Source organism: Lissotriton helveticus, chromosome 4_1 (genome assembly GCF_964261635.1).
Source record: "Lissotriton helveticus chromosome 4_1, aLisHel1.1, whole genome shotgun sequence".
NCBI lineage: Eukaryota > Metazoa > Chordata > Amphibia > Caudata > Salamandridae > Lissotriton > Lissotriton helveticus.
This window is the reverse complement of record NC_136063.1, coordinates 298,842,257-298,861,846: the sequence shown is the minus strand read 5'-3', so window position 1 is coordinate 298,861,846 and position 19,590 is coordinate 298,842,257. Positions and strand designations below refer to the sequence as shown.

At 45.6% G+C, this 19,590-nt stretch overlaps 1 protein-coding gene across 1 annotated transcript in view; it reads left to right on the top strand.

The window, feature by feature from the left end:
- The window catches only part of TBC1D31 (TBC1 domain family member 31), a 670,562-nt gene that overhangs the window by 264,237 nt on the left and 386,735 nt on the right, over positions 1–19,590 (top strand). Inside the window, exon 7 of the mRNA XM_078686822.1 lies at positions 6,905–7,105. Coding sequence (XP_078542948.1) covers positions 6,905–7,105 — 201 coding nt within the window. The remainder of the gene's footprint in view (positions 1–6,904; positions 7,106–19,590) is intronic.

Sequence of the window (19,590 nt, the reverse complement as noted above, 5' to 3'; positions counted from 1 at the left end):
TATGCACTATGCTCATTCGCCGAATTCGCCAAATCGCTGCAGACCTTTATTCAACCGTGCGGTCCCACTGACAACACAATTTGTCATCATCCTGTGCAAGATGAGTTTTGGCGCTGCCCCCGCTACAAATTTGCGCACTATGGGCTAATACACCCCCAAAAAGTAGCTACCCTCCAGGTGTGGGTTTTCCTCGCACAAATGGGAAAAATGTCGTCCATTTGTGAGGGAAATAGCCCAGTGTTGCAACACTGACCTCAACTCTGCTTGCGCCACTTCACTGCTGTGCTTGTTGAGCTCCTTGACGTCATAGATATGGGACGCCAGCAAGGGAGAGATATTTCCAGGCATGGGTGGCCTTGTGTCAAGTACTACAGGGCCTAATCAAATAGAGGAATATTAAATGTGTGGAGTCTCCAATTGTAATTCCCCAGTCTCTTAGGTCCCGCTGGAGCCTTATGGCGAACGGCTTTAACACAAAAGTCAAAAGGAGTGGCGAAAGCGGGCCCCCTTGGCATGTGCCATGCTCCATGCCCCAAACTCCTGATACAATTCACCCACTCCTGATCCTGGGGTCTCTGGTATAGAAATGTTTAAAGTTTCACCAGCAGACCAACACTTGGGAACTTTCCTTCCTAGATTTAAGAATCTTCGCATGTGATGACATGCTAGGATCAGAAGTAATATGTTATGATTTGGCTGTTTTCATCCGTGATCCCTGAGTGAAAACCTACCGTTTGGGCAATTCATGATATTAAGAAGGAATAGAACTGACAGGAAAAACTCTGAGAAGCGTAAAAAAATGAGTCCCAAGCTTTTAGAGAAAAATATTCAGAAAGAATCATCAGCAAAGTAAAAAACTGACCATGAATAATAATAGGGAACAGCGCCTACAAACCTTCAAGAGAAATCAACAGATAAGGTTGATTTGTGTGGCTACATACCGTCCCTAATCCAATTATGAATAAAAAAAATCAACAATAATTGGAGACTTATTATCTGGCACTCTGGATTTTGAGGAACTTATGTTCTCTTTAAAGAATAGAGCATTTGGGATAGTTTGGTACACACTAAACTTAAACGAAAGAAAGAACAACTGAAAGAAAATTGTTGGAACTTCCACCTGTTACCGCCCATTTTCTCGGTGGAAAATGCAATGTCTGTATCTTTACTAAAGCAAGGAAGGAGCTGGACCTACATTTGACAATGCCAGACGTTTTGAAACGACACACAAATAGTAATTAACTCAATGAATGTGATGTACCTAATTTATTGACCATGTAAGCTAAAATATATTGGCATAAGTGCCAAAAAAGTCAAGACGCATATTAATGAACATTGCAGCACCATTGGAGGCAAAAAGACTATAACAAAATTAACTAAACATTTTATAAGAAAATGAACTCAACATTTTGTTGACGCTGGACTGTGAGAATGAATTTGGGTGGTATGTGACTAATTCCTGCTCTCAAGAGATTTTTCCCGACGGGATGGAAATCGTCCTATCAAATGACACTAGACGTGTTAGATGGGCCAATTGTTTAGTGGACGAATATAAGATTGCGGCTATGAGGGCTCTGACAATTCAGGCTACAGCCGAACTCCAAAAATGTAACTACTCAGGAAGAGGTAGTGGCACACGTTAATCTAATCCACACCAATTTTTTAAAGAAACTAAAGGTTTTTTTTACAAAAAAGGTTTCTAAAAGACATAATAGGCCTCTTAAAAAAGAAGAACAATGGTACGGCAAGTCTTGCAAGGCTGCGTACAAAGCCCTTGCAGAGGCGGTAAAATCCAAGGCTAGAGAAATAGTAAAGAGTGCCCGTTCCTTTTATAAGAAAGCCCAGTACGATGCTAAACGTGCTTGGAATGAGGACTACTGGAGAGATCTATATATAGCTAGTAAGGAACGATCAATGTGTACCTTTTGGGATATGATCAAATGGGGTTGGGGCATACAAAGGGGAGAACCAATAAATTATGTTTCTCCTGACCTCTGGGTCTCTCATTATGCGTCTCAGTTTTCATCGGCATATATACCTAGAGAGACGAATGTGGATCATATTCCCTCTAATCAGGATCTAAGTCCTTTACACTTTGAGAGGACAGAGGTAGATAAGGTATTGAATACCATCCCTGGGGGCAGGGCACCAGGGCTAGACTCAGTCCCAGCTGACTTGTTCGTATATGACAAGGAGGTCTGGGTTCCGTATATTCAATCCTTGGTAAATAGAATTGCCAATGGATCGCCCATACCAGATACCTGGAAGGGCGCTGAGATCATTCCGATCTACAAAAAGGGGGAGCGCTCAGATCCAGGGAATTATAGGCCCATAAGCCTTATAGACTGTATTCAGAAGGTGGTAGCAAGACTTGTTTTGCAGAGAATCCAAGCATGGATTGAGGAGGAAGAAGTTCTTTCACCTCTCCAGGCAGGATTCCGAAGCCATACAAGCACTATAGATCAGGTTTTTAGATTTGTTTTAATTTATTGGCGGGTGGTTGTGTTAGGTGGGGGCACGATCTACGCGGCATTTGTCGACCTCAAATCAGCGTTCGACTTGGTGCCGCGTGCCAAAATGTGGGACGTTTTTGAAGAGCAGGGTATGCCACTAAATATTTTGTCCTTTTTAAAAATACTACATATGGACAATTTTGCCCAAGTTAGATGGAACCAACAGGGTGGTGTTACTGACAAGTTCAGGATTGCCAGAGGTGTTTGCCAAGGGTGCGTACTTGCCCCGACCCTCTTTTCATTATACATCAACAGGGTGATCTCCTACTACGAGCACCAGCCTACTGATGCCCCTAAACTGGATGGTAGGTTGATCCCCCTGCTGATGTTTGCAGACGACACCCTGTTGATTTCAAAAACTCAACGGGGCTTACAAAAAGCTATAAATGTGTTCGAGGTCTTCTGCAATGACCATGGACTTTTAATAAATGTGAGTAAGAACAAGTTCATGGTCCTCAACAAGTCCAAATACGTAAGAGGGAAGGTGGTCATGAACGGGGCACAACTCGAACTGACCCAGATTTTCTCATATTTGGGCATAACCCTGGCTTCAAAATTGGATTGGAAATCCCACACATCCCAGCTGGTTACTAAGCATGCGCAGCTAGCTGGAGCTTTAACAAAAGAGCTACTTCTCTCACACACCAGACCAATTACCCCTGCATTGAAAATTTACGATGCTAAGATTGGAGCTACAGTTCTTTATGGGGCGGAATTATGGGGTTATAATAATCTTGAACCCCTAACTAGGGCACAAAATAAATTTTTACGAGGTATCACAGGTCTTCCCGTATCGACCCCTCTGACCCCTCTTTTTTATGACCTAGGTTCCCAACGCCTGGAGGACATGGCCCGCTACAGACCAGTGGCATACTGGAGGAGATTGTGGGTCACGCCAGATCTCTCCCAGTATGCTCGGGCATTTCTCGAAGTTAGAGATGCGGATAGAGCACATCGAATCCCCTGGATGAGGGAGGCAAAGGCAACCTACATAGCAATGGGCCTAGCCAGCTTGTGGAAAGATCCAACAGCCCATACCTTCCCACCTAAGAAAACATTTAGAGAACTTTATTGGAGTATGGTTTCCTTGAAAAGATTTGGCAGCTGTGTTGGTCCGTCTTTGACTGCGGACTTTCTGGAACTTAAAAACTCGACAGCTTTAGAGGAATACTGGGATTGTATTACTATACCCGAGGATAGGAAGCAATTCCACCAATTCAGGGTGGGTACATTACCAATGAATTCCTTTACTGCCAAATGGAGAAACGGCAATGACCCTAGCTGCCCTTTTTGCTGTACCCAATGAGAAAGTATCGGGCATATTTTATTTATCTGTCCTGAATACAAAGCCCCAAGGCAAATGTGGCTAAAACCCATTTGCTTGCAGTTGGGACTCAATACAGGGGTTGAGGCATTAAGGATTCTTAAAACAAATAGCACTCAAACCGTGGTTACTGCTGTAGCAAAATTTCTCCATTGGATGTGGATCATCCGAGCTCACAAATTACGTTTTAACTGAGTATTTTTATTATCTGACACCTAAAACCTGTATAGGGACACGTATTGTATATAGAACACTGTCTACCCACTCTTTGTATAACTTGTTTTTAAAAAAAACAGACTTAAATTATTTTTTTTAAAGTAAAGGTGGGATAGATTGTGATCTGCCTCATTGCTCTGAAGTGTACACCGGTTCTGTGTCTTGAATTTAATTGTATATCATGTTACCTTGTTGGTTTTTAAAAAAAATCTTGATATTTCTTTGTTAACCTGTTGTCTTTTATGATTTCAACAATCGAAATAAAGACTTAGAAATGAAATGAAATGACTGAGCAAATACATGCATACAATTCTAACATGAAATTGCCACTGGTTAAATCTGAGCAGCGCCGGATATACTGGGACCACACTGTAGGGGCCTTAATTATGAGATACCTTGGTCTCAATTACAATTGGATCAACACTAATAGAACACATATGTTTTAGATGTGGTAGAGGAGTTCCTACCAATGCGTAAAACATGACTTTCAGGTTTGTCACCCATTGCTACAAGCACAACTTGCATAACTCTTTAGGGATACTTCTATTCTAATTTTGACTAAACGCCAAAATTCCCTATCAGAATATGTTTTTTTCTCTCGGTCATCCTTGGGGGGCAGGGAAATATCCTTCGTAAGGAGGAAAGGGGCAGGTGTTTTCTCTTTTCTTCCTACTTCATGGGCTGCTCTGATAATTACATGGGCATTATTCGTGCCCTTCACGACACACAGGGACTAATGGGACCATTCCCAAACCTCTTCATGGCTGCCGCCCATGTATGACGTTGCAGTCCTCGCGCCAACGCAGCGGTGCAGTACCTGATGAACAAAGGAGCAAATTCCTGGCGTATAAACTCCTCCCCGACAGCCAACTGCGACGGAAGGAGGGTAAGAAGTAGGTGCAGCAGCCAGTACCAGCTCTAGAACAAAAAAGTATGTGTTGCTTGCGTGATCAAACAATATAAAGTCAGTACCCACTTTGCGAGTATGACCTTACTCTGCATGAATAGTGCTATGAGAATGCACAATCGGAGAAGTGGTTAGCATCAGAAGGCGCAAATCATTACATGCCTTTGAGAAAAGGACGTATGGCCTTGAATGAACAGAAAGTATTAGTGATGCAAGAACTTTGGAACTTTAAGCATTATAAGGCATCTTTCCAGCAACAACTGATTTTCTATACATCATTTTAATTTTCCATAAATAAAACTGAGTAGTAGTAGAAAAGGTTTATTTCGGGGTAATACCCCATAAAACATTAAACCAATTTTTTTTTTTAAAAAACGAGATTAACGCCACTATCAAGGCAAACTTAGATGTATGAGAAAAGTATGATGTAGCACTGACAAACAATATTGAGGGGGTATGTAACAAACCAAATTTGTGTTTGGCTGTACAGTTCACTATTCCCTGTATGATACAGCTGAAAGATATTCCCTTATTTTTCTTATTAAGAGGTATACCACAGTAATGATTTCCTCTCCCATTTTTAGAACTCTTACCTGTAAGGAAAGTTGTTCTTTAGATAATTTTCACCAGTTTATCGTAGCTCAGACCACTAGCATCAGCTGCTGTTGACTAATGATCTTTCTACCTACTTAAGAGTGTGACTTCAGAGGATGCTCCTCCTCGTAATCAGGACGAAATAACCAACATTCTGGGTAAGTAGAATGGCAAAGGTTTTTCTAGCTAGAGGGCTTGTACTCTTCCCACATCTTTTTTGCAGTGTTTTCACCTTTTGTCGTATTGGCGCAATTTTCTTGCTTACTTTCATATTTGGGGTGCATGAAATATTAGAATGATTACGCTCATTGTTTTTATGTTTCCCTGGATTTCACAAATCACAAACTCATGACACAGTGAGAAATGTCATTGTTCCCTAATTAAGGCCTTGGGTGCGTGAGAGTATACATTAGTCGGGTCCGGATCCAGTACTGCCCTAAAGAAGGCCAGAACATGTTGGCACTTCCTACGATGCATTAGTCAAAGGACTCACTGGACGGCCTCCTCTCTTTTTAAATCTTAGCTTGGAACCCTTAATAAAAAACATTTTGAGCTTATCCATAAGGTAATAGCTTCTGGATCTCTTTACCTGTCCAATGTTGCTATTCGGAACTTTCGCCAGAAGAAGGTAGAGTCTGTCCAGGTAGTACCACGTTACCAGGATGAGGTTAGGTTTCCGATGATGTAACATATCACAAAAGATTGGGTGAGGTTTCCTTATCCAGAAATGCTGGATCCATTAGGACTTTGCTAGTCCCCTGTTAAGGCAGGTTGCCGCAGTCTTTGGGAGATACTGCTTAGATATGGAGGTTATGCAGGGTTTTCCTGAATTCCTGTCACCCCCGCTTTGGTGGAATAACGAGATAATTAAACCAGTTTTATTAATAATGGCTATTGATAATGGCTTCTTCTGACAGGCTTCCAAAAAATCCCCATATGGTATGCATTTGTAACAAATAATTAACTTTTTCTTCGTTTATAGCCACTTCCGCAAAGTAATATACTCAGGGTTTAACGCATATTCACCTCAGTGCTACTGCTGGTTATCTTTTTCAAATATTTGTCGTCATCATACTTCCTCCAAACACCTACAATAGTGTATATTTTCTGTTGTGCTGTTTATTGATATTTTTCAGACTATTAGCCACACTTCAGCATAAAGAACACTCCCAGTAACTCAAGTGGCATTTAGAAATGTCAAATGATTTTTTTATCTTATCCACTTTTTTGGTAAGACTGGGCCATATAGTTGTTAATATTGATTTTCATGATTTTAAAGTGCAAAACACAAACTTCATGTTATTTTATTCTTAATCAGGTTTAATTACAAATATCCGATTTTTATTTTAGGTTCTTGGAGTATTAAGTCAAGATGGTATAATGCGCTTTATCAACATAGAAACCTACAAAGTCCTATTTGATATTGGCAGCCATGATGAGGGGATCAGCACATCATCAATTAGTCCAAATGGGCGATACATTGCATCTGTAATGGAAGATGGTAGCCTGAACATATACAATGTCCAGGCATTGACCCAAGAAGTAAATAAGGTACAATTTGACAGAACAAAAATCTGTGTACAGTTTTTCTGTGGTTATTAGACATGCAAATATGTTGTAAAGTGTTCTGCCTTTAATATATTGATGTGTGTCTGGAAATGTATTCTCTTGCTTGTTCATGTTGGTAAGACCTCTGTTTACAAGATGATGAAATGTTTCTCTAGAAATTGAACACAAAATCAATGTGGATTCCACTATACTTACAATTTACTGCTTTGTGGTCTCATCTTTTATTTTTCATGTCCCCATGTTCCTTCTGAACAGCTAATGTTGCCAAAAATCTAGCTAGGGAATTCAAGAATTTAGGGTTGGATTTTCCTTTGAGTGTTTATTTAATCTTCCGGGGTTAGTTGCATGTGGCTTAATCTAAAGTGTGTAATTTGTCATTGAGCTTGTATGTGATTTGTTTGTGGCAAGCTACACAGTGGCGTCCGAGTCGCCATTCTTACCCAAGAGTTCTTAAAGCCCCAGTGAGGTGCTCTAGGTGGATTTACTTATTGTGAGCGATACAGATTTAATGTCCAATAACAGTGCACACTTTACAAGCATATTGGCATCATAGTATTCCAGGACGTTAACAAGCCTGTGAGAAATTGGGTTGTTGATTGAGGGGGGTTTGAGCCCTTCTCAAGCAACAGCCACAGGATCAGGGTGAACCACAAAAAGTCACTAAATTAACCCATGTCGTAGCTTTGCACAAAAGCAGTCGGGCTTAACTTAGAGTCAATGTCTAAAGTATTTATGCAGCACACAAACTGTAATAAAGTAGAAACACAATACAAGAAAAAACCCACTACAATTTAGAAAAAGAGTAAAATGTAATACATTATTTGACACCAAAGCAACAAAAATTGAATCCGTAGAAGCGGAGATAAGCAATTTTAGAGATTACGGTAAGTATAGCACCTAAAAGCACAAAGTGTCACCCGCAGTTATCTGGCTATGCCTGACCGGGGAAAGTCACAAATTCAGGCCAACCACGATTGAGCGCGGGACAGATACAGGGACAAGGTTAGTCCCACTGAAAGCCTCTAAAGTCCAGCACGAAGAGTTCTATTAAAGGTGGAGGAGGCCGCGAGGAACAGGGAGAGAGTTGTGGATGGTCATCGATGTAGCACGAAGAGGAGACTGAACATCGAAGATGGTCGTTGCTGGAGATTCCTGTTGGCGGTCACTCCACGCTTTTGATTCAGTAGCATGAAGTGCAGATCTTGCGTTGCCGGTTGTTGCTGGTGGTAGCTGTAGTGCGAAGAGTTGGGCTCCCCGGAACTTGCGTAAGCAGCAAGATTTTGGCGTGGACGGTCCCAGTCGTGACGAGCACAGGACTTCATGATTTCTCCTTTTATTTTAGGACGAGCTCAGCTGATGACACACTAAAGGTCCAGGACCTGGGAGGCACCACTTAGCAATCTGGAACTCAATCTAGCAGAGGCCAGCAGGGCTCAGGCAGGTCATGTTGCAGGTCCAGTGCAGCAGGTCAGTTGCAGGGAGACCTCTGGAGCATCTTGTGACCCTATAGCACAGAACAGGAGGCCAGCTAATTAGCCCTTGGAGTCACTCAGGTTGCCTGGGATGAAGGGCGCAGGACCAGTCTCCTCCTCTGACAGCAGGCCAGGCTTCTGACAGAAGGGCAGTCCTTCTTGTGTAATATCCACAGTTTCACTGAAGAGTGGGTCTATTTTTATACGTGGTGCTCCTTTTGAAGTGGAAGGAGCTTCTGGAGTTTTCCCCTTACAGAAGTGTCTGTAATTTGCTTCCTCCTCGTCCTGGTCCCAGTCACAGTAGGCTAGTGTAAAGTTCTTTGTGAGGGTACATGGCCAGTGTCATTGAAGTGCAAGTGTGGTAGGTAAAGTCTCCTCCCTCCCCAAATCAAGTCCGGATGGCCCAATTTGCCAACACCCAGACCCTCTATTGGGATGGATAAAGACCAGCTGCAGCTACACCTAGTCATGTGACCCAGGCAGAGGGCACTAATGGTTTAGGACAAGAAAATGGCAACTTTCTAAAAGATTCTGAATAACCAGAGTCCAGGTGTGTTGATAGTTTTGAGCTGTGATTCAATCTAAGGGACACAATGGATTTTATTAACAAAGTAGAAGGGCATCAATTCTCCTCACTAAGTCCTCACTAAGTCAAAGGATGGTGACATTAAATGTCGCTTCATTTTACACTCCGATCCCTCTCGATGAGGGTCTAGAGGCTATTGAGTATTACTTTGAAACAAGGCCACGACTGCAGAATCCTGGCGCGCAATGCCCGTAGGGCTCAAAGGGCTTCAGCACCCCTGTTGTGTGTGCCAGCCCAAGCTGAGACAGCTTCCCAGGCACACACACAACCACACCTGAGTAATTCACAGGTCTTTAAAAGACCATTTACTTGCTAACGAGGCTTTGATTGGGCACCTTCTTAGAGCCCATGCATCTCCACACTGCATATTGCTGAAAGAATCTGCCCCCCCCCCCCAATTTTTGTAGCCCCCCCGAAATTTGCCTCTAGTTGCGCCTCTGGCAGAGTCCCCACACAATTCTTAACCCCTTCGCAGCTAGGCAAATTCCCCTGCTGTGCTGGGGGGCGGGGGGCGCGCACAGCGCCCCCGTGCTCATGACAAGCTCAGCTCATCATGAGCCATGGTGGTCGTGTGCTCATGACGAGCTGAGCTCCTCATGACCACACCCGTTCTTTTAGAACGCTCGCACAGCAGGGGAATTTTCCCAGCATGCGAGCGTTCTAACGGTCATGACGAGCTCAGCTTGTCATGAGCACACGAGCACCGTGGCTCATGACGAGCTGAGCTCGTCATGAGACTTAAAGGTGTTAATGAAGCTGGCAACTATAGCCATTAAAAGGAATTATTTCAAATTTGAAGATGAATATTTCTTCCAGACAAAGAGGACCGCTATGGGCTGTCCTCTTGTGCCGGAAGTGGTGGTACTCCTCGTGGCTCTGTTCGAAGAAAACTACATTTACAACAACAATTCATTTTCCATCTATATCACACAATGGCTATGATACATCAACGACATTTGGTGCCTATGGAGTGGTGAGGAAGAAACGCTGATTGCCTTCTATGAGTGGCTCAATAACAAAAGCCTAGATATAAAATTCAGCATGACCAAACACAAAACTAGTTTGACATTTTTAGAAGTTGAAGTCAGGCCAATAGAAGAAACATTTAGTAACAACCTTACACAGAAAGCCAATTGATGAGAACAGGACACTCCACTACAGAACCTTTCTCCCCCGGAATTTATGAGACAATCTGCCCTACAGTCAATTTCTAAGAATCTGAAGAAATTGTTCTAGAAAAGAGGATTCTTTTCTCCATGCGGCTATATTATTGGACAAATTGAGAAGGGCTAGCCGCACAAACCTTTCAAACACTCAATGAAACAAGCGTTGTTCACGCCACGTGAGTGCTTCCCAGACCAAAAACAAAAGAAGCCATTAGAGAAATGTGTTGTCTCCACCTGCTGTCCACAGACTAACAACTTCAAAAAGATCATCCGCAACAACTGGTATTGGATAAAAAAAATCGGAGTGTGTATTTGACCTTCCATTTTCCGCGATGACGAAGAATGCCAGTGTAGGCAAACAACTTGTAAGAGCTTGCACCTGGAAAACCGGAAAAGGAGACTTAATTTGCGGACAGACAATAGAAGATTGTTTTTTAAAGGGCCAAACCCAATTTTCGAACTGCAGAATCAAAAACTTTGTTTATGCCATAATCTGGCATTATGACAAAACGTACATGGGTAAAACCAACCAAGAAATTAAGCAATGTATAGTTCAACACAACTAAAACGGCCTCAGCCACCTTAGTAAACCTTTTTGTCAGTAAGGGGCACACAGAGAAAGACGTCAAATGGAAAGTTTTGAGTGTGATCAAGCCCAATTCCAGGGGTGATGACTTGGAAGCAAACCTCATGAAAAAAAGAAACATAATTAATGTTAAAATTCAACTCTGTTAATTGAGGTCTTAATGAAATGTCCTAAGTAAATAGACTGTAAATTACAAATTACTTCATCCTTACTTTCATTCTGTAAACCCCTCGGCCAATCCGAAGTGCCACTCGATGGCTGGAGAGTATTTTTTCCACTAAAAGCCCCTTCTAACTACAAATACCAAAGTTCAGTGGGAGGCTGCGGCAGTCCTCCACCACTCAGATCTGAATGAATCTCTAAAGGAAAGGCGATCACTTCAGCCTGCTCTGAGGAAGGAGCAAGGACAGCAGTGACACGAGCCTCACACAAAATGAAAAGCAGTAAGTTTTTGTCAGCAACATGCATTAAAGTATCAGGCTTGTAGACCGGTCAATTGGAGCGCGCCCTGTTACAAGTCAATACGTTTTACGAAAAAACATTTTATACAATGTACATCTCTAAAGCAGGCAGTGCACGCCAAAAGCGAGATACCGAGGAAGTACAGAGTGACACTGCTCATTCATGCTCAAACTCCAAAAACGCCCTTCTTTAGTGCCATTCTGCAGGCCAAGAGTCGAGGTACAAGCAGGCCTGCAGTTGAATGCTACAATGTAACCGTCTTAAACGGAAGGCTTTTCCAACACTAGCTGGGACAAGCACACGACAGGCAGCGTTTGCTAATTATGACGAGAAGTTGAAAGATGTAGTTTAAATTGGCATTTCGAAATAAAAGCACACGCGTGGAACAATGTCTAATGTAAGGCAATGAAGTCAAACAGCGAAGCTCCCTGCCATATTGCTAGAATTCATTTGTTTAAAAAAAAAACCGAGCAAGTACCAATAATCATGTCCTGAATGAAGGCGAATTGTAAATGAATATCAGCTGGAAAAGAGGAACCAAAGGAAAAGCCCATAAGAGTGTATAGTCCCAGGAGACATAATGTACATAATCATGTCTACATACTGGGAATATCTAGTTGAACAACTAAGAGTCAGGTGTTCATCAGCTAATATACTTTATGTATCATTCCTCCTCTGATCATGACCAGTCATGGTCCTGAGGAGAGCCCCAGATAATTAGTGGTTCGAAACGCATCAATGAAAACCCTGGTATCTTACAAGATCATCGTCTGTTTTGTGGGCAAAATCCCACTATAATTAAATAATTTTGAAACCCCGAAGTGAGATTATCAACAAGAGGTTCATAGCGCAGAGAACAACAGTGATTGCAACCTCTGTTTTTGAAAAGATCATTTGACTGGTTTTAAGTGTATTAAATAAAGTTTAAAATTGTTGATTTGAAATTTAAACACCATTTGTTTGATGTTGTGATGTTTTATGCACAACTCAGTTTATTTTATGCAATTACCGTTGTAGTACTCAACAACTTTGTATAGTTGTGGGGTATATTTGTGTGTATGAAAAAAAGTTCAAAAGTGTGCCTTTCAAAGTATGCCTCAAGTTCATAAAATGTTTCGAAATATCAGAATTGTGAATAAATACATGGGCCAAGAGAAGTAACTTAATTGACCTGGTTTTTCCAAAGATGTTTGTTTAATCAACACAGCTGGACTCAAGGTTATGCAAAATATTTGAAGAGGCCCAATCTGGCTGTACTTAGAAGGGCCCAACCCCTAAATACATCACTTTCCAAAAGTGGCATTTTCAGAATTGACTTTACTGTTAGACCTGGCATCTTCTAGCATGGTTTCCCTTGTGAGTTTTCTTCTGGCCACCTGTTTTTTTTTAAAATTGTTTTTATTGAAAACGAAAACACTGGCCTCCTGTTTTTGATTGTGTGCAGGATTTAGTTTTTGCTGGGTTTGAGCTCTGGTCACTTTACCACTGCTGACTAGTGCAAAAGTGCATGTGCTCTGCATCTTAAATGTAATGGCATTTGGTTTCTCCATGATTAGCATATTTGATTTACTACTAAGTCCCTCGTACAGTGCAGTACATGTGCCCATTGCCTGTAAACCAAATGCCAATAGTGGGGCTGCAACACTGATTGTGCAACCCACATTAGTAGCCCTCCAAACATGTCTCAGACCTGCCACTGCAGAGCCTGTGTGCGGTTTGAAACTGCCATGTCGAACAGGCCCAAACCTTTCCTTTTACTACGTGTAAGGCACACCTATGGTAGGCCCTAGGTAACCCCAGGGACTGGGCGCTGTGTATTTAAAAGGTAGGACATGTGCTTTTAAGTTGTACGTGTCCTGGCAGTGAAAAAACGAGACACTTTGCTTTTCACTACAGAAAGGCCTCTTTCTCCCATAGATGGCATTGGAACTGCTTTGTAGCGTTTTACATGTGTATCTTCCAATTGGGAGCTGATAGAAAATTGGAGGTTGGCTTCTCTAAACTGACCATTTAAAAACACATCCTTTAATGAAGTGGGTTTTTAAATTGCAGGTCTGAAAATGCCACTTTTAGAAAGTTGACGTTTTCATACTTTTACCATTCTGTGCCTCTGCCTATCTCTGGAATACACGTCTGCGTTGGGTGACAAGTGGGCTGTGTGGATTCCCTCTAGATAGTCACGCAAAGGGAGTTGCGGTGTGCCCGGCATATCCTGATGGCCCATCACCGGGCTGATGGGTCTTCCTGAGCTTGGGTGAGAGGTAGGAACTGACACTTGCACCTGAATAGTGCTGTGCCTTTCCCCCCACAAAAAGTTGCATACCCCTCTGTAGTGTGTCTGGAGGCAGGACAAGGAAAGGTAGGGTCTTGTGCACTACAAAGACCTTTCTTTGAATTCTCCCTCCTTCAAAGGCTAAAATGGGTGCAAGTACTGGACCTTTGACACCATACACTCAGAACACTTCTCGAACGGTGGACATTCGACCAGGAAGAAAAGGTATTGGACTGCCAGGAGGCACTGCCACTTGGCTGCTTGTTTTGCTGTTTTGGCCTGCTGTGTGCGGCTTGTTGCCTGTGAGTGAGAGGACTGGACTTTGCTCTCTGCATCCTGCTTTCTAAAGTTTCTCCAAGGGTTTCATTTGAGCTTGCCTCCTGTTGGAAGTCACAGGGCCATTAAAGACTTAACCTGCAACGTGCTACCAGCACCTGGGCTCCTCTGCGGAGTCCTGACCTGCCAAGTGGTGCCAAATCCAGTCCTGGATCCTTGGAGGTGCTGCAACGCAGAAGTCTACGCATTGACTCCAAGCATCACTACGGAACCGTCAAATCCCTGTGAAATCAACACATCGCCGCTGCCTGCACCAAAGCCGTGGTCCCTGTTCGCTGAGTGCGCAACGCAAAGACCGCAACTTACAACGCAAGCCCTGACTGTGCTGCAGTGCCTCTTAAGTACCGCAGCCGCTTGAGCCTCGAGCACCGCTTCACCGAAGTCAACAATGTCCTGGAGGTTCGACTTCGACTCACCGCGCTGTGACATAGACGCATCATTGACACTTCGTTGTTTTCAGGACCCCGAGGTCTTGCACCTGAAACCAACTCATCACCTCCCTTGTGCCCCGCATCCTCCCCAGGTGTTAGCGGTTCAATGATCGTGCACTTCCTCCAGGAACCAACGCATCACTTTGCTACAGTGACGTCTCACCTCCTTTGCGCAATTCATCCTCCCGAGCGCCAACGTGCTAACGCCCTGCATAGCAGTAAGAAACTAACGCATCACCTGCCATTGCGACGCCTCCCCTCCTCTGCGCCTTGCACATCTTTGAATTTATAACGCATCTAAGGTACTGTACTAGCGTCTGTGTGACTCCGTTAACCGGCCTGTGGTCTATCGCAGACTGACTGAAGTTGTGGATTGGTCTCAGACCGGCGTGACCAAATAGCCCCAGTTTGAGCTATTGTTTTCCAAAACCTATAACCGCATTTAATGTTGAAGGATTCATCTCTTGACTTGTGTGTATTGGATGTTTATCGTTCTGGTCTTAGTTTTATTTGGATAAATATTGGCTATTTTTCTGAACTGGTGTGTACTTTTGTGGTGTTTTCACTGTTACTGTGTGTGTAACAGTGGCTCCTCTATGCCAAGCTACCCGAGGGTGAGCACAGGTAAACGTAGAGTGCATTACACTTACCCTGACTAGAGTGTAGGTCCCTACTCAGACTGAGTGCAAACCACTGCCAACTAGAGACCCAATTTCTAACATTGGTGATCATATGTGAGGATAGGACTTGTACTTATGCATTACATACAGTGATTGTTGTACACGACTTCCATATCGCAGACCATCACGTACCAACATACTATTTTTCTTTTTCCTCTTTTAGCAACCTTTTGAGTTTTTGCAATAATGTCTGTATAAGGAGCCAGCAGCTGCACCTGCTCATTTGGAGTATGAGCAGGAGAGGTTGGAAACCTAAACGTTTCTCAGCTAAAAAATAATGTTTTGCATAGATTTCAAGTGCTCTTTTAAAGGCCTCACTATAAAGGAGGAGCTGTAAAACGCGCTGAGGGCTTGGTTAGCAGCCAGGGATGCAGCAGGGCACACCGAGGATAAGAATGTTGTTTTGGAGGAAGTGGAACTGAGCTTGTATCTGGAATGGCTGGAGGAGTCAGCGTTGCCTCTGGGGTAGGGGGTCCAGCCTGAATGGTGGAAGAGCTCCCTCCAGAGTTAGCAGTAGTGTTTCATCTAAAAGCCTGTCTGTAGCAGAGTTGAGAGACAGGCGGGTAGAAAGGAAGCTCCAGTTGGGGTTGGCAAAACTCAGTGCGGATGTGGAAAAGTTCAGCTAAGTGAGCCTATGGTTGCTGAGCCTGGGGAGCCCTTGTGCTGGTAGTATTCCTGCTCTTCAGAGCCTTCCTACTAGTTCCGGGTCATAATGTGCCTCTGACAAGTCATTTGTTTATTCCAACATCTTTTTTTATTAAGTCTCAGGTTGAGACACACATAGGAAAAGGGTCACATTGACACAGCGGTAAGCCTACAACCCTCATGGGGCCGGCCGCGTAAAAGAACTCAGGGTGCAATCGCTATGTGAGACAATATCTCCAAGCACGCTTGCCGAACTGCACTTCAAGATCAATCAAGGTCCCATGAAGTCGCTCAAGAAGGGGGCCAAAAAGCGCTGTCCAGCACACCCCAGTGATACCCCGCCTTTTATATCGTCCCGCAAGGCGGGCAGGTACAAACATGTCAATCTGAAACAAATAACCGGCCCAATGGGCCCAACATTCAACCAGAGGCCTAGTAGAAGGCAGTCAAAAGAGCAGAGCAGAGGTTAGAGGGAGCAGAGAGGAAGAGCAGAGGGAGAGCAGAGGAAGCCTGGGGGGGACAGTCACAGCCGCGAGGGCGTCACAAGGTTGCGAGGGGTAAAGGGGAGCACCGCATCTTTCACCAATTGCAATGCTCGCAGCGCTGGGGGCATATTCCTAGCATATTCGCTCTTGCAAAGATAAGCCACAAGAGGCCGCCAAACCTTTTCGAAGCGGGTCGTGCGAGACTGTAGCCTAGCTGAGAGCAGCTCCATAGTGATGACTTGCCACAGTCTGCCGAACCACACAGCTAGGGGGGGTGCCTCCACCTTCTTCCAATACAGAGCGATAAGCTGTCTGGCGGCACCCAACATTTGCATCGCTAAGGTCCAGTCACTGCGGGTCAGGGCCAGCAAGTCAACAGGTTTGAGTCCCAACAGTATTGTGCTAGCAGCATCAGGCAGAGGAAATCCCAGCACCCCTCGTATGTGGCTCAACACCTCCTTCCAAAAGATAGCGATCACAGGGCAGGTCCACCAGATGTGCATGAAGTCACCAGGCACATGATGGCATCTCCAGCAGCCGGGCGGTACAGAGGGGAACATCCTGTGTAGGCGTTGGGGCGTATAATACCACTGCGTCATTATTTTATACGCGTTTTCTTGTTGCGGCACACTGCGATACACCTTAGGAACATCACTCCATAGGCGGGTCCACTGTGCCGGATCAATATCAGCACCTAGAGTCTCCTGCCAATGTCGCTGATACGGGTGAGCAGGGGGAGCAAGAGGATGTTGCAGAATCTGATAAATGTTTGATATAAGGCCCTTCGTGCCCGTACCAGAGCGGGCCAGCCTCTCAAACGGGGTGAAGGCCCGAGTGGCCCCAGGGTATATCGCGTCAGACAGGGCCCAGTGACGCAACTGCAGAAACTGCAAATCAGCCTCTGGGGGAAGACGGAACTCCTCCCGACAGTGGGCAAAGGACTTCATGGAGCTTCCGTCAAAGAGATCCGTAAGGACTTTGCAATCCTCTCGCGTCCACCCGCGAAAGGCGGGGGTGTGGTTAGCCGGTGGGAACCATGGATTATCCTCTATGGGGGTGTGCGGCGAGGGGAAAGTCGTCAAGCCTTTCCGCACCGCTACCTTGTCCCACACGTCCAGGACCGTTCTTGTGGGAACCGCCAAGTAAGCACTAGGGGACCGTCCCGCCCTATGGGTCCAAGCGAGGTTCCAGATCGTACGACCCGTGACCGCCCGGTCAAGGTGCAGCCACCCCTTCTCACTCTTCCTAATACCCCACTCTATTACAAACCGCAAGTGAGCGGCCCAATAATAGTCCACCAGATTCGGGCATCCCAGCCCTCCACGATCCCGCGGGGCCATAAGGAGTGCCTGAGAGAAGCGGGGTCTCTTGCCCCCCCAGATGAATTTAGTACAGTCCCTTTGCAAGGCTCTAATCTTCGGCAGAGGGATAGGTGTAGGAAGGCACTGGAACAGGTAGAGTATTTTAGGCAATATAGACATTTTGACCGCGTTCAATCTGCCCAGCCAAGAGGGGATAAGAGGTTTCCACCGCTGTAGTTCAGCGAGAACAGATTTGCGACATTCCGCCCAATTGAGCGCCGACCAGCCCTCCAAAGAGGGAGTTAGGGAGAGGCCGAGGTATCGGATATGTTGGTCCGTCCATCGGTAGGGGCACAGCACTTCCAGGGGAGGGACATCGGCCTGAGGGATCGTGAGGTTAAGCACCCATGACTTATCGTGATTAATTTTCAAGCCAGAGGCGCTTTCGAAGGAGCAGAGCACCTCATGAAGCGCCGGCAAGGATTGTCGCGGTTCCGTTAGAGTGAGGATGAGGTCGTCCGCGTACAACGCCACCTTATGAGTTTGCCCTCCCATCTGTACGCCGCAAATGTCCGGGTTGCGCCTGATCAGGTCTGCCAGTGGTTCAATCGCCAGGGCGAATAGCAATGGCGATAGAGGGCAGCCCTGTCTTGTCCCTCTGCCAATGGCGAATGGCTCCGTCAACCTCCCATTCACCCTGACCCTTGCCCTCGGCGCCACACAAGGCGCCATGATCCTGGCAATCATCCGTGGGCCGAGCCCCATCCTGCAAAGGACCGCTTGGAGAAACCCCCAATCCACGAGATCAAACGCTTTCTCAGCGTCTAACGACAGGAGGCACGCCGGAATGTGCCAGTGATGCACTTTCCCTACTAAATGTGCCAGTCTCCGCACATTGTCTGCCCCTTGACGGTCCCGAATGAAGCCCACCTGGTCAGGGTCAACGAGGTCCGGCATGTGGGGATCGAGTCTCTTAGCCAGTACCTTCGTGTAAATTTTGAAATCAGTATTAAGCAGCGCAATCGGGCGGTATGACGAGCAAAGCGCCGGATCCTTCCCAGGTTTAGGGACTAGAGCTATTTCCGCCATACCCATGTCCGGTGAGGGACCCTGGCCACCATCGAAGGAAGCAAAGAGTCTGAGGAGATAAGGACCCAGCTGTTCCCCGAATAGGCGGTAAAAGGAAAGCGGTAAGCCGTCCGGGCCCGGTGTCTTCCCCAAGGGCAGATCTTTGATGGCCTCAGACACCTCGGCAAGCGAAAGCGGCTCCTCTAACCTCTCCGCCGTTCCGGGGTGCAAGCGCGTCCCGCCATAGTGCTCCAGAATCTCCTCCGGCGGGGTAGCGCCAGTCGGAGCCGCCGTGTATAAGGAGGCGTAATAGTCTCGGAACGCCTTCATTTTAGCCTCCATCGTCGTCGCCCGAGACCCGTCCGGGAGTATCACATTCGCAATGTGGGATCTGGCCGCCTTAACCCTCAGTCGCCTCGCCAAGAGCTTCCCCACCTTGTCCCCGCCATCAAAATGCATACGCTTTAGAGCCAGGAGGGATTTCTCCGCCCGATTCGCACGCAGCATGCGCAATTGCCCTCGTAGATTCGCTAGACGCCTTCGCGTCTTCAGAGTGGATTCCTCTTGATTCTGTGCCTCTGCCCCCCGTAAGTCCGCCACTAGTCCCTCCTCCACTACTCTCCGTTCACGCGCTCTCGCAATCTCGAGGGAGGTGATGTGACCCCGAATGGTAGCCTTGAAGGCGTCCCACACCACCGGGAACGGCGTTTCCGGCAGGTCATTGAACTCAAAGTAGGAGGTGGTGGCCGCGCGGATGTCGTCAACCGACGCTGGATCTCTGAGGAGGTGTGGGGGCAAACGCCACTTCCGTTCCCTAGGGGGACCACTCCGCAGATCTCTGAGGAGTAACTCCACATGCGCATGATCCGAGATGGAGATGTCGGACATTTCCACATCCATCACATCACAAATCAGGTTGTGCGAGACGAATAAATGATCGATGCGGGAATAAGAGCGGTGAGCACTAGAGTAAAAAG